We start from the raw sequence: 15,864 nt of genomic DNA, 5'->3' as shown, positions 1-15,864 counted from the left end.
ATATTTCAGATGAAATTAGAAAAGGTGCAGGCCGGATATGGTTGTAGTCCTGCACTATTTATCACTTTGAGATAGTGCTGAAAATGTCAAGTTCATTAATGCATACTCCATGAAGCTGTAAGGAACGGGGGGTGGCATGAAGATGTCTTGAGTGTCAGTGCCTGGATGCTCTGCCAGGATGTGTGACTCGAGGAAAATGGAAGCAGTGAACAAGCACTACACCTCTGTGTGCAGGCATAAAATTTCAACCACCCCCCAGTTCCAAAGGAAAAGCCACAGCCAACTTTCAGTTCAAAAATTATATTAAATATAAAATAACCAATTAATGCATTTACAGAAAAATTAAACCATTATGAAAGTAACCACTTTCAAACAGTTTGCAAAAAAAAAAACAAAAAAACAAGGATTAAGTTAAGGCACAGTGAGTAATACAGCATATTATACAAAGAAGTTTAACCTCAAGGCCGTGAGAGCGTTTCTGATATACCAGACAGTAGGGACAGAAGAAGACAAACACAACCGACATTAATTTCATGGCAGGAAAACAAAGCATCTTTCAGCTCTAAAGGTTTCACTGTTGAGCTATGTGAGGCTTTCTCTTTACCACAGTACAAGAACTCCCATTATTTTTCTATATATTCCCCAGGTACTGATCCATGCTCTCCCTTGCAGTTGTTCAGGGTGGAATGATTTTACACAGCTGTCAGCACCCTCTGTATTACCATTCAAAACAAGGTAAAGAACAGAGCATCAAATAGAACTGGTGATTGAATCTTTCTCAGAAGATCTGCTGTAGTGTAGAAGGGCATATGAGAGGAGAATGAATTTGAGTTATATGGGATACTAGTTCAGAGAACTGTCTGAAATATATAGCTGAGCTCTGCAAACTAATGCTCGAGGTTCCTGGCCTGTGCTGTCACAGCAGGCTCCTTAGTTAGCTGGGAACAAGGCTGGGGAAGTATGATGATGTCCAACAGAAAAATTTACTGAAGGTTCTTGAAATTTTTGAAGTCTCAAGGACAGAAACAATGATTCAAATGGTTACTACATAGTGTAAGTTTTCTGCTCATTTATCTACAAATATTCTGCAATGGAAGTGACCGGGACACAGTTACTTATTTCCCTGTCTGCAGCAGTGACTCCTGATTGTCCCAATGTAAACCATTCACCTTTTATAACTTAGAACTAGGATCACAGTCATTGCAATAAATTCCATTAATTGGTAATTGGGGGTAGTTAAAAACTGTAGGTACTTGTATTTCACTTAAAAAAGAATGAGTTTTGTTTCAATACTGAAACAAGTTATTTTTCATTTAAAAGAAGATACATAAGCCTGGTTTTATAATTTCCAGTTACTTATGAATTCTGCACTTGGGGGGAAAAGGTACCTGCAATAGTACGTACATTCCTTACTCATAACTGAACATGAAACAAACTGCCTGTTCAGGTTAATTAGGTACACTGATTCAGGTATCCTATGACAAAAAAAAAAAAAGGTGTAGTTACAGGTTGGTACCATACACAATGTCTACCGCATTCATTATAATTGAGCAAGACTTAAGTTTACTCTCCATGCCAATTCAGAGCATGCAAAGAAGTATTTGAACAGGTGGCTCACTATTAATCCTTGGATCTAGAGGGACAGCGTCTTGTGCTGACGCTAGTTCCGTACTTGACGACAGCACTAAATGGAACAGCTGAGGAGTATCAGCTTCCAGCAGTGCTGGTACTAGTACCTACGTACTTAGGATTTTAATAGCCTCCTTTAAAGTTAAGAGTAACAATAAAGTGTTTCATTGGGCCCATAACTCTAATTAACATTAAATCTAACATCTCTTGTGTCAGTAACAGAAAGATACATGCACACAGTAGTGACAACAAACAGGGGAATTCAGAAGCTACTATACTGACTTGTGAGTTACAGGATATTGATTCCTATTAATCCATTCATAGAGAGCCAAGTTGCAAACAACATACAAATCAGAAATATGTATTTAGAAGTAGGAAGGAGCACTACATCTGCAATCCACAGTGCCAGACAGCAATTTAAATGTTTTACGTGCTTTACAAGAAATTCAATTTTAGACCAAATGTTTGTAGTACAATTTTCATTTTAACTGAAGTGCCAATTTGGCAGAATGCCTCAGCCTTTATTAGGCTGACAGAACGAAGAGATATCACTTAGCTCTCTCCTGATCAATAAGAATGCTAAAAGTTGTATTACACTGAACAAGTATAATCCTATTTTTCCTGCTTGTAGCCAGATTATGACACCTGACACTTCCTATTTCCTACACTACACAGAGCTTTTCGCTTAAGTAGGGACAGAAACTACATCTTGTTTGTTTTCCACATCAGACTGGCTATCTCCCTCATTTTCAAAGTTTACATTCACAAAGGAAGTACATGTTGTTGCTTCAGGCTGGTCTGTCTGGACAGGAGCTTCAGCTTGTGGCTTGCTCTGCTGCTCCTGATGCCGTCTTTCTGCTTCTTCTGACATCTTGTTTTCCTGTTCCTCCTCTTCTTCCTAAAATAAACAACCAGGTTCATAAGCTACTGTTTCCTTTAAGTAAATAAGACTTATATTCTGTAAGAACATACCAGTTCCCATTACAAGATGCGGATATTTGTTCTGCTTTAAAACAGTCACTAGCTTATCACAAATCCCATTAAGGAAAAAAAAAATACCACCTAAAGTGAAGGACTGAACTGTGTCACATCGACACAGAAAAAATGATGTATCTAGATAAGCAGTCTTTAGTGAACAGTAGTAGCGATAGGTCCACTTTCTATGAAGCATTTCAATGCTATTTTAATAATAAAAAGATGTTAAAATAAGTGTTAAAAGTGTTAAAGCTTTAATTTTTTTTGCATAAAGCACTGGCTACCTATCATTCATTTTTAGTTACGGTTTAGAATAAATGGTAACGTAACATTCAATTTACCCTTAAATTCAGAGTTGGAAAGTACACCTACTTTAAGTGAGTGAAGTGAGGCAGCTGCCTCCTTAGCGTGTTCCTTTCAGTTTTCTCACACTTTTGACTTTAAAATGTGTTGCAGAAGAGAAGCAAGCAGAGCAGTGGTCAGGACCCAACCAATTCTAAGACTGACAAGCTGATGAGAAAATGCTTATGGATAAGCAAGCACAAATCATGTATCAAGTGAAAGCTGAAGGTGAGCTGAAACAGAGGTTCTGAAACTTCATTTCAGTAATCAGTGCAGGAATACAAATTTATTTTTGAAAATGCCAGGGAAGATAAGTAGGGAGAAAAAAAGTTTATGAACCCAATCTCACACACATACCTCTTTCTTCATTCTGTAATACTCATCAATGGCATATTGGTATTTTGGAGTGCTTATTCCCAAAACAGATGCAATCTTTTCCCCAAGGAAATCACACACTGAAAACAAATAGAAGTTTATAAATGATTGGTATATAGAAGCAAGTTGTTGAACACAGTTCCGCTGTAAAAGGCATCAACTTTCCTGAATGGTTTTCCATCGTTGTACTTCACTCAAAAGAGAAAATCTGCTATGCTAAGCTACTTATATATAGATCTTAGCTTAATATATTAATAACTGCTCTTTAAGAAAGAGAATGAGCAAAAAAAGAATATGGAAATTAATGAAAACCTTGACAGTGGTAGCATTTGCATTCTAGCAGCTTTAGCTTTGCATCCAGGTTTGTTTTGCTAGGGCATCCATTAAAGATTAAGCTTTTAACTCAAATTTAACTGAAAATTAGACAAAAACATGGCTACCAACTATACAGGCACTTCAGTCTAATGGTACCAAACAACTAAAGGATTCATGCTTCATACAACAGTCGTTGATTGAAAATAAATAAATAAATAAATAAATAAATAACATTACTGCCTAAAGCAAGGGAAAAACTCCACAATCTCATTCCTACTTTTGGAAAAAAAATGACCAGTAGACTATAAAGATTCTTTACAGTCTGTCAGAGTGACTCAGTATTCTTCCATGTGTTTAACTAAGAATTAAATGAATCAGTACCTGATAGGGTTGATGTGGCAACTCTCAGCATATGAAACCACAAGTAGGGTCCCCACGTAAGCGTTGTCTGTAACAAGAAAAATAGTAACAACATGTATAGCTATATGTTAAAGATACATAGTAAGACATGCAAAGGCTCAAATAGATGTAGATCAGAATCTGCAATGGCACCTGTTTGCAGCTACCACAATATTTTTGCTTTACAGTAAGTATAGACCAGATATACCTGAAGCAAGATATCACTACAAGATATAAAAAATAACAGTGGTTTATATTTGGGAACATTAATTTCACCATTTTTTGTTTCCTGCTCCCAGACTTGGGAAACAAGCATCCAGCTCAATCCCAAGATATTTCCTATAACTATAAGGACTTTTTATAACTATAAAAACTTTTCATTATGTTCTGAATTCTGTCAGGCCAAGCAGAGAAGTGAGCTAACCAAATATTCTCTGATTATAATAACGAGAGAACACCAAAAGACAGTTTAAAAACCAAACAAGCAAAAAAAAAAAAAAAAGGTCTGTGAGGAAAAAGATGGGGAGCAGCCATTTGTGTAAGAGCAGCTGGAGTTCATGGAGCTCTGCCTGGGCGTGGATAAGCGCCAGCTGAGAGCTTAGCAGTAAGGATTAAAGCACTGACTATGGGTGACACTGTAGTGTGTACCTGCTATAGGGCAAATGACCGTGAAGAGCAAATGGATGAGGCCTGCTACACACAGCTAGAAACAGTCTCACTGGGGACTTCCATCACACTGACACCTGCTGGAAGAACAACACAGCAGGGCATGAACCCAACATGTTCCTGACCACAATTTCTTGACACAAGTAACAGAGGAGACAAGAAGAGATGCTCTACTGGACTTCAGCAGTGAGGAAAGCCTCACTGGGGATAGGAAGGGTTGAGGCAGCCTTGGTTGCAGTGACCATGAGACAGCGGAGTCCAGAATACTCAGAGGAAGGAGCCACGCAAAAGGAGGCTTCGGGAGAACGGACTTCAGCCTCTTCAGGGATCTGCTTGGAAAAGGCCCATGGGAAAAGGCCCTAGAAAGAAGAGAGGTCCAGGAAAGCTAGCTGATATTTGAAAATCATCTACTCCAAGCTCACAAGCAATCCATCCCAACAAGTAGGAAGTCAGGCAAAAATGCCACCAGGTCTGTGTTGATAAACAAGGAACTCCTGGCCAAACTCAGCTGTAAAAAGCGGAATATACAGAAGGTGGAAGCAGGGACAGGTAACACTGGAGGAATATAAAGCAGTCTGAGCATTCAGAGACAGAATTAGGAAATCCAAAGCACACCTGGAGTTGAATCTAGCACGAAATGTAAGAGGCAACAAGAAGTGCTTCTGTAAATGTGTAAGTGGCAAGAGGAAGATGCAGGCCTACTGCAGAAGGGAGCAGAGGCTCTGATGACACAGGACGTGGAAAAGTCTGTGGTAGTCAGAACGGCCTTCATCCCACCTTTCCTTGTAAGACTGGTCTTCAGAAATCTAAAGGACTAGGTGGAAGGTGTGGTGTAAGAAAGACCAGTACAAGAGGATCTGCTTCCAGAATACTTAAGCAAACTGGACACAAATAAGTTTGTGAACCCTGATGGGATGCACCATTACTAAGATGGTGAAGGGACTGGAACATCTTCCACATGAAGGAAGGATGAGAGAGGTAGGGCTGTTTGGTACTGAGAAGAGAAGACTCTGGGGAAATCTCATCCGTGTGTGCAATCTGTCAAGCAAGAAGCTCAAGCTGGCGGGCAGAAGGAAAACAGATGCTACATATTTTTGGCAACGGGTATGGAAAATGTCCTGCCAAGGTAAAAGTGTAAGCAAAACCAGCTGCTATCCTGCTTACACAAAAGCACCTCCAGCTTGTTGATCACGTACGCAGTTGGCAGACAAGCCAACAACAATCATTTCTCAGTTTGTTCGGTTGAAGAACTCAAAGTGCTGGAAAAGCTCGTTGCCACAGGTGCAAATAATGGCATTGACAAGCCTTTGTACAGTCCTTCATAGCAAGGTGACAAGGTTAAAAAGCACTCACACAGCGCACAGGACAAACAAAAGCCTTCTGTGCAGTAGTAAGAAAGAAGCTACAAGAGCTCCTTTAATATTTAAGGATAAAAAGAGAAGCTGAGCTTCAATGTGACAGAAGTAAATCAGACACAGAATATTCTAATGTCCTATTGCAGTACCACAGACATTAAATTTGAGTCTCTGCAGGCGCAGAGATGCTTTCTATTTCTACTATTCCCTCACCGCAATTAAAGAACAGTTTGCTGAGATTAGAAGTAATTCTAAGTTCAACTTTATACAAACCTCTGCTTCCTACAACACGTGTCTCTAGCCTAGCTAGATACTTCTTCACTCAGTCCAGTATTTTTGTGCCAGCCTTGGTAGTTTAAAAAAGGAACATTCTTTCAACTGTCTCAAAAGGCAATATAAAGCCAAAAGAAACCACATAATGAAAATTCAACAGTAAAAATGAAATGCCTTGTAGACTGAACGCTACCGAGAACAAGCAGGAACATGGGAACACATCTGGGATAAATGAATTCTCCTCTGTTTTATTTCTTAGTTCCTCAAGGTAAGTTTGGGCAGCTTCTGACAGAATCTCGGATGCGTAAGCAAGAAAGCCAAATATGAGCTGAGAGGAGGTACTGGAGAGAACAAGAACCTTATGGGTGATAAGAACATAAATGTTATGCAAAAGCTGAATACAAATTAACACTACTATGTGAGGTATCTTTAATTCCTTGAATGACACTGGAAAATGGTACCAAAGTCAGGTCTTACAGTACCAAAGTCAGTTCAGTAAGAACTGCACATCCAGATGTTATATATCTTCTTTGTCCAGAGAAGCCTTAATGTTCAATGTAATCAAAACAAGGACAGATAATACTGTATTTCTTGAATGGAATGCGGGAAACTAGTTTAATATGAGGGAACAGTATTTCTCCTACCATCATTCTCTTAAGTATATGTTTCTACAGTGCTTAACTACAGTATTTTGCTATCGTGATATAATTTTGTTTTTTTTTTAAATTAAAAACATAATGGTTATTTACACTTGATTTTAAATTACAAAACATCTTAGTGTGCAATTCTAATCTAAAACCCCACTATAATATGATCTGTCCAAGCCCATGTACAGAAGGTGTTAGCGCACTGCATTTTAAGTAGGAATTAACATAATGAATTCATCCACTGATAAAACCAAGAGGGCTGGTTGATTCAGCAACAGAACATGATATTGTTTCCTAGTGTGGGGCTGCTGAAGGGAGCAGACACGCTCTGCTGAACTTCTGAATGTGCCATATAAACAATCCACATCCATATTTATTTTTGCCAGATTTCAGTCCCTAATAACACTTTTTGAGCTTTCCAAAGAATGTAGGTTTGCAGCCTTGTTTTTTTGTTTTGGTTGGTTTTTGTTTCTTTTTAAGGTTGATTTTGTTTGTTTGGGGTTTTTTTTGTTTGGAGTGTGTGTTTTTCCTCAGAGAAAATGGCAAAATGAGGTAAAGAATCACTTATTGATTTAAGACAAAACAAATTATGTTTTATGAGTTAAATATTGCCAAATAGATAATTTTCCATTGTTTACTGTGTCAAGATGCAAGTTTAAGGAGTTTAATTACTGATTGACTAGTCACTGGTATAACGAGTCCTATAATGAACAGCAGGTGAAACTGCTGTCACAAGCCCGTGAAAAGAAGATTGAGGAGCATCAGAAAAAGCATCTATCATATGATGAGTAGCAATTATTCTGTCATTGACTGTTTTTCCTCCCTTGTTCCCAAATTCTTAAAATAAAATTAGACTTTCTGAGTTCTCGATACCATAAAATAATGCTTTTTTCCTATATGAAGTTAAGCGTGTTTTAACTGAGAGACATCTGAATAATCTTCCTGTAAGAATATCTTTCAATCTTTCCAACAAAATTAATCTGCTCTGGAGCTGTATTCCTGAAATGTTCTCAGGATGAATGCTAAGGTTACAACCAACAGCTATATAGTTGCTTATAGTTGCTCTGCAAAGTCATTTCTGCCTACTCACCTAATAGGTGAAGGCAACAAAGTGGCAATCCAGGGATAAGCAGAAAGATTATCTTCCAGAGTCCGTTAGGAAAAGGTTTTGGTGGACAGAATCAAAAGAAATTTACAATATAAATTACATTTTTGGATAGAAGATTCAGTTCTGAACAAAGCATTTGCAAACACCAAAGAGGCGAAGGAGAACACTAATAATAAAAAAAAGCAGTTATATTAAAAAAAGAAATCAGAAAAATGTAGTAAGCATGCCCTGTGTTTTGGATTCAACTTCGTCGTAAAAAACCACAACAGACTAGCCACTCTGATCCAAGAACAGCAATGAACTGAACACTGACTTACAGAAGTGTCAGAATCACTGCTTCAAAGAAAAACTTAAGACTCAGTATTTTATGAGAATTTGTTTTGGTTTAGGTGGCATCAGCCCATCATATGGAGTTCTTTAGTTGTCATATTATCAGAATACATACATGTTACTTCGCTTAGTATGAAAGACATTGCCATTGTCTGCATAGCTCTGCAGTGTAATTAAACCAAACTATAGTTACTGAAGAAGTTTCTTTACAACACAGCAAAATATTTGTTTCTCTTAAACTCACTCAGAACCTACTACTCTGCCAATACCAGCTGAGCTTTGAATTTTCATGATTTAAAGTTTCTACTCCAAATATTATGTGCTTTTTCTAAAAATAAATTGGACCAGGAACAGCTATTATTTGCAACATACTTTTTTGTATCCCAACCGAGATAACAAGTTTTAGACATGCTGGTCCCAGCAAACTGACTACTTAATTGCTTTTATAGAAATCCTACAATAAAAACATTTTCAAGGCAGCTGTTGGCTGAAACATCAAAGCTCAGCTTGGACTAACATTTCTTCAATTCACTGGCTCAGTTGGGATACATGAAGCATTCAGCAGATAAGGTAAACTTCACTTAATGGCAACCCTTGGTCTAATCAAGTTTATTCTGCCAAGGTAAAAAGCAATGCTTAATAGGGCATACTGTGCTCCACAATAAAGTATTCTGCTTTAGAAGGTTTTTTATTATTAAAAAAAAAGTAATAAAAATTAAATACTTCATAAACTATAATGGAATAAAGCAATTTTAATTGTACCATACAATATGCTTTTTGGTATTCAGAATAAAATTCATATTAGGAAAGCAGGAGTATGATTACACACAACTCTTGGCAGCTGTGAATATCTGAGGACTTTTTAGTTAAGCGTCCATTTGTACAGCAGCATGTACTTTTCTAGCCTCACAACACATACATCAAGTCCCGCGAGCCTTCCATCATGCTAATGCAGTGAAATTGTTCTACTGAGAGGAAATGACAGAGAAATTACTCAGATCTAGTCCCCTGCTAATTATAATTGAAAAAAAAAAAATCTGTATGTATCTATGAATATCTGACAGAGCCCTCATTGTGAGGAACAGATCTGAGTCTGAAGATACATTAATGTTACTGTAATATTCAGTAGGTTTCACAATTCTTGCACTTCTGTTATAAACCCTTGAGGGGAAGAAAGAAAACAACCAAAAAAATACCCAACAATGTATCTTAACATCTATCATCTATTAATTGTTTATAAGTTAAATATGCTTTAATTAATGTGTAAACTTGACATGCATTTTTGTACTGATACAACTGCTCTCAGGTTAATGCTACTTTTCTTTGTATACAAGAAAGAACTACCAAAGCCATCAGTCCATCCAAGACTGAACACAACAGCTTTATACATGAATCCCCCAGAGCCCCAGTCCCAGCTCTCCATAGTCTCATAGCAGCTCAGTCCTCAAACTATTACTACTTCTTCAAGCTACATTAATTTTACAGAGGGAAAAAAGAACTGATCAACAGTCCTTCGCAAAGCAGACCCCTTGTGGCCTTATCACTTCTTCAGAAGAGAATGAGCAGAAGGTCTAACTCTTCTCTGAAGTCCCTCCCTTTTGCATCCCTGGGAAAGATGCTCACACCGATAAATACAGCAGCTAGTCATACAGTAAATAGCAAGCTTTAAACACAACATCTCTTAATCATGGATTCCCAAACAGTGGTACACAAGTCATTTCAACAGCAATGCTTATGTCAGATAGAAAAGAGCACCGGTTTCTGTGTGCGCAAAGACTCTCATCTGAAGCGTAGGAGCAAGCAGCTCTAAAGAGGTATTTGCCTGCAGTGCACAGGCAGGCTGGCTACTGCACAATGCAGCGACCCCCAGCCACTTGACCGTACTCAGCACATGAGGAAAGATCCAGCCAATTTCCGGGACCCCACTTCAAGCTCAGTACAGGCAAGCAAGACCAGAGAAGGCCAGGAATGGAGTCCCACAGTCAGGCAGAGAACAGGACTGCCGACTCAATTTATGGGAAAACAATTTTAGGAGGGTAGAGAAGAAATAGTTGGAATACCAGTTTGTGGGGCTATCTAAAAGAAACACAAGACTGGTGATGTGGAAAGATGCAGAGATGGATGTGACAAAACTTCTCAGAAATACTTCTGAGATTTCTCAGTACCTTGAGCCAACTGAATTGACCGAATCTTTTATACACCAAATCAAATTTGTGACTAAAAGAAAACTAAAAGAAAAAATGCAAGTAGTTATCCAATAAACCAGTAAGCAGAAATGTATCAAGTGAAATACTTACAGGATCTACAGGAGGCAACAGGTCTTTTTTCTCTTGTTCATCTTCCTCTTCATCTGTGCTATATTCTTCCATTGTTTCTCCACTTGCAAAGTGAATAACTCTCCTTGGAACTTTCTTCTTTTTTCCTATGACACCCAGCTCCACATTCTCAAAGCCTCTGTCTCCATTTGCAAGTTGCTATAGAGAAGAAAAAAAAAATTATCTCAAGTACACTTCTATGCAATGAGCTGCAAAACTGGATTTTCCCTTAAAAATTTCATGATATGTTCAAGAATTGTAGATTGTTTAGTATATACAACATCAGCAATCACCATTAGTACAAGGGACCATGAAAAAAGAACACTTAATTTAGCAGGCAAGGATCGATGAAAAGAGAAGTATGAGTTTATTCTTCCAGCTGCTGACTACTACAATGCAGTCTTCAGGTTTTTAAAAAAGCACTGGGAAAGCTTTACTTCTGGTTCAAAGGCCAGTCCATAATTCTTTAGGATAACAACTCCTGTGGACAGAGAATTTTAGTAAGCATTGTATTGTGTCCATCAAAAGAGAACCTTCAGTTTGGTAGAACTTCTAAATACTACTGCAACAAATGCAAAATGTGTTTTGAAAATACTACATAGAAGTAGTATATAAAATAGTATAATATAGAATAGTATAGAATAATATAGAAATAGTATATTTCATACAAAGAAGGACACAGGAGATGTGTTAGCCAGTTGCTTTTAATGTACCGTGCAGTTTTTTAAAAGTGCACAAGCGCGTGTATTGTAGAAGCATATCATAAGGAACTTAGGGAAGGTAATGTATGCATGCGTACATAGAATTAAGTTCACAAAAAATGGACATGTTCCTGTTTTTGACTACTTGTCTATACAACCTTAGCAATCTTCATAGATCACAAATCACAATTATTAGTAAAAAACATGTATTTTTAACACACAGTTGTAGGATTTCCCTTAATCCTAAACACAGTGTCTCTCTTCCTGTCGCTTATGCTGGGTTCACTAGAAAAACGAATAGGCAGAGTGCAGTGGGATAGGTGAAGGCGGGGGGCAGAACTGCCTCCTTCATTCCAGGCAATGGATTTTTCTCATGCCCAGAGAAGAGGGAGGGAACACACCGATCACGTGCCAGGCCTGATGATGCGGAGAAGGAGTACACACATTCATCATCCCTTCTAGCCCTCATACTGCAGCTTCTGAAAACTGCAAGTCATTTTGGCTTCCTGCATTGTTTCTTTAGCTACCGTGGCACATTCTGTGATGTTTCTGGAGGAATGAAGCAGAATGAAGTGCCAGAATGAAGTTTTCAATGGTATAATCCAGCTGAAATGGCATTACATTTCCATGCAGAAACACAAAGCTGACAGCCCTCGGCCTAGTGGAGACTCTCTGCTGAGTTTCAGTTCTGGAAACAGCAGTAGTAGAACAGCAAAGCTACAGAAATCTGAGTGCTGAAAAAGTGGAATAGCCTGAGCACAGGGAGCATCCCTTGTGCCGCTGTGAGGGTAGGCACCACTCACTGCAAGTTGGTTCTGTGTTTTTTGGAGCACAGAGCACCACAGAATTGGCCTCTTATGAAAATTTCACACTTCTTTACTGGCACAGTACAGTGATTCCATTCTTCATGGTTAGTCACAGTACTGAAGAGCACTATTTCTTATAACTATTTATTGTGGTCAATAACGGTGACCCTCACTACAAGCTCCTAGAAATCCTGCTGATTTTCATTCATTTAACTCAATTACTTCAAATATCTTTTAGCTTAGAAAAATAGCATAGTAAGTTTTTAAAGTTTAAGAGCAAGCTTTAATTCTCTTTCTATGGAAGCTGTACACTTTTCAATGCATCCTGTACCCGTCTTACATTACCTGTGGTAAGGAGCTCAGCACAGCCAGTGCCGGTACATTTTGGACAAATGTAGTCCAACACAAAAAAGAGTCATCAAGGAACGATGAAACATTTCCCTTCGTAATCTGCTTCAGAGAACTAAATTAATTTAATAAAATAAAACACATCGGCTGTTGATTTGATTATTACATGGGCAGCAAACCTAGATGTTATTTCCAGTCATCACTGTGGCATTTGTCCTTTTAATTTTCACGTGCAAAACCCTAACAAAAGCCACCTTTCCCAGCTGCAAGCAGAACCCCAGCATCAGTGCATTTTATTTCTCTTCCCAACAGGGTCTGCTCAAAAATGGTGCAATACAGATCGAACCTATAATTATCACCCAGACTCACTTTATAGCCAAATACAACAGTATCTTCTGTCTGAGGCCTTGCGCATTTATCTTCTTTTTCCAACACAGGGAGCTGTCGTGCAGATCACCCCTCATGTGCTCAGCTCTGCTCAGGTTGCCATTTCATTTTCTTCCAAGGCCTATCCCCACCACCACGTTACACAGGTCCTGAAAGCCCCGGCATGTGGTATAACATAAATAAATGCTATACAAACATTTACTTTGGCTTCCATACTGCCAGCTATTAAACACAAGGCTAGTTATCTTTGTGCTTTCTGCCATGTTAGCTTTAGTTGTGAAGATGCTCTGTCAAGTCTGTCACTCTATTTCCTTTTCCTTTCAAATGCCCCCTTGGAATTTTTCTTCACTTTATGACCCTCACACATACCTTCCCTGTGGGAATGTTACATCCCAAAGTGCTTTTCCTCATTACTCCTTTCACCCCCTCTCACCTCACTTTTTGGCAGAAGCACGCAGACTAGGGAGCGCTTAAGCTGTGCTGGTACAATGCCCAGCATCACGGAATTCCAGCCCACAGACAAAATGCCAAAACAAATAAACTACGATTAAGGATGAAGTGTGTCAGGACACCTGCAGCTGGCGGCGCTCAGTGCAACTAAACAGGACAATGCAACAACCTGAAGTTTCATTGAGAGGAAGCAGAAAAGCAAATAGCAATGAGGAGAACAGACCACTCACTTTGTCATCCTCCAGTCTGTCAGAACCCAGGGTCACATACTGAGCTTTTGATCCAAAATGCCCAAGTCCGTGCCGTCCACACTCCCCCAGAAGGACAAGTAATCAGATCACAAAGAGCTGCCGGCCTGAAGGCGCTAGTCACTGGGAGGCTGTAATACCAATCAAGACAGTCCTGCCCGTGCTATCCTTCCTGCTTGCATTTGTATAATTTTTATTTTCTGTGCATTCTCCTTAACTTTCTACCCTGTGTTTCAAGTGAAATTAAACTGCATGAGTCTTCCACAAGCAGAAGACGACAAAGTAAGGGTTGGGAGACAGCCCTCGGAACCGCAAGCCTCAGGACAGCAACGCACAGCCAAGGCGCGGCACAGCAGCACCGAGCGCACAGCCTGAGCCGCTGCCGGAGACTTCTGCCGAGCGAGTGAGCGTTCTGCAGGTCAAAGTCCGCCCGAGACACGGTGTCGCGTGCGCCCGGGGCAGGGATCTCTGACACCTCGGCTCTGTCACTGACACGCTGGCTGGAAGCGGAAAGCCGCCCTGATCCAATATTTATCAGGCCATTTGTAAGGCGCTGTTCGCCCGTGAAACAGAAGACGCGGCGGGTGCGTGCCCGCGCTGCAGGCTGTAACTACAGCGCAACGAAGAGCAGAGCCGCTCCGGCCGCTGCCCACGCGACCACCGGCCCTCCCGCTGGGCTCGGCCACGCACGCCGCGGCCCCGCCCGAGCCTCCACGGCCGCCGGGCCCTTCTCTCCCCGCCTCTCCCCGGTGGCCCCGCTCACCTGCTCGGGCTCCATGGTGCAGGCGGCGCCCGCGGGGCCGGCGGCGGGGGCGCAGTAGAGGGTGATGGCCGACAGACCCTGCTCCATCCTCCCGCCTGCCGCGGCGCCGGGGGAGGGCGGCAGCGGCCCGCCGCGGCCCAGGAAGGCGAGCAACCGGGCGGTGCCGCCCGTCACACCGCCCGGCGGGGCGGGGCGCTGAGCGAGGGCCACTGGGGCCTGCTGGGCCCCGCTGCGCTCCAGTCTCTAGGCCGCTGCCCGGGGAAGGGGGAAACGCGCGGGTCCTGGGCGCCATTGCGAGCCCCACCTCGGGCATTGCGTCCTCCAACCGCGGCAGGCAGAGCCAGGGGGTGCTTAGGGGGATGGCCACCAGGAACAGGCTCCTCAGACAGGGCCGGACTGAGCTCCCCAGCCTGCTCTCCCCTCATTGGGTCAGCAGGATGCTGAAGTCACAAACAAAAGCAGGATTTCACCCCTCACCTCACACACACATAAAAAGCAGAAAAGTGGAAAAGGCCCCAGCCCCTGCTTTTTCAAGGAGAAACAAGAGAAACAGGAAAAAAAAGAAAACAAACTGGGGGTGTCCTGGCCCCCAGGATTTGTCTCAGTGAGAAAATTATGTGTATTCTCACCAGGCAAGGAAAAGCAGTTGCTGTCACTTAATTGGTTTGCTTTCAGGAGCAACAGCAAGCAAAGTCCTCTTTCTCCTAACCTCATGCTGAAGGCTTTTGCTACTGCTAACCACCTTAACAAGGGGCCAGAACTAACCTAGGAAAAAGCACATCAGATGCTGCCAACAGCTAGAGAACACAGGCAGAGGAGGAAGCACATGGAAGAACCTGTTTACAGAACCAAGGAGTGAATGAATCATTTTTTCAAGGTAGGAGTCAGTGGCTGTAACATACCTTGCCATTATTTACGTGATGACAGGGATGATACAGGATTGAAGGACAGCTAAGTATGGCTTCCAAGGAACTATGGTCTGTAGCATAGATAAGCTCTTAGAACATGTCGTAGTATTGCGGTCTCTCGGAATAGAGCTGCCATGAACTAAATGCATCCTTTTCAATAGCTGCAATGAAATAATATTTATATTTGAGCTGCCAGAGTCATCCTTGTTCCTTGCAAGGGTGAACAATTACATCAAACCTGTTGCTCTAGCCCTGTGGGTAGGACTTCCCATTAAAGAGCAGCAAACCAAGCAAGCATGCACCGAGAATGCATGAATGATTGTTCCACAGCTGGTAAGTCTTACACTTTTTTTTTTCCATACAGAACAGCACAATCAGGGTTTGCATACACTTCGACATCCACCACCCTTCCAAAAACAATACGCACATCAGAAGCCTGTTTCTACATTAGTGTGCCCAAATAAGTACATACCTAAACTTATTAACATGCTTTAACCAGAGGGTTACCAACTGCAGGATGTCAC

General features: G+C 40.9%; 1 protein-coding gene across 1 annotated transcript; it reads right to left on the bottom strand.

The window, feature by feature from the left end:
- FAM177A1 (family with sequence similarity 177 member A1) lies at positions 407 to 14,615 on the bottom strand. Its single transcript, XM_021402380.1, has 5 exons — positions 14,433 to 14,615; positions 10,712 to 10,888; positions 4,018 to 4,084; positions 3,304 to 3,401; positions 407 to 2,527 (listed from the first exon to the last, which is right to left on the bottom strand). The coding sequence occupies exons 1-5, from the start codon at positions 14,517 to 14,519 to the stop codon at positions 2,315 to 2,317; spliced, it is 642 nt and encodes a 213-aa protein (XP_021258055.1). The 5' UTR covers positions 14,520 to 14,615; the 3' UTR covers positions 407 to 2,314.

Source organism: Numida meleagris, chromosome 6 (genome assembly GCF_002078875.1).
Source record: "Numida meleagris isolate 19003 breed g44 Domestic line chromosome 6, NumMel1.0, whole genome shotgun sequence".
Lineage (NCBI taxonomy): Eukaryota > Metazoa > Chordata > Aves > Galliformes > Numididae > Numida > Numida meleagris.
This window is presented reverse-complemented; position numbering and strand designations above follow the sequence as displayed.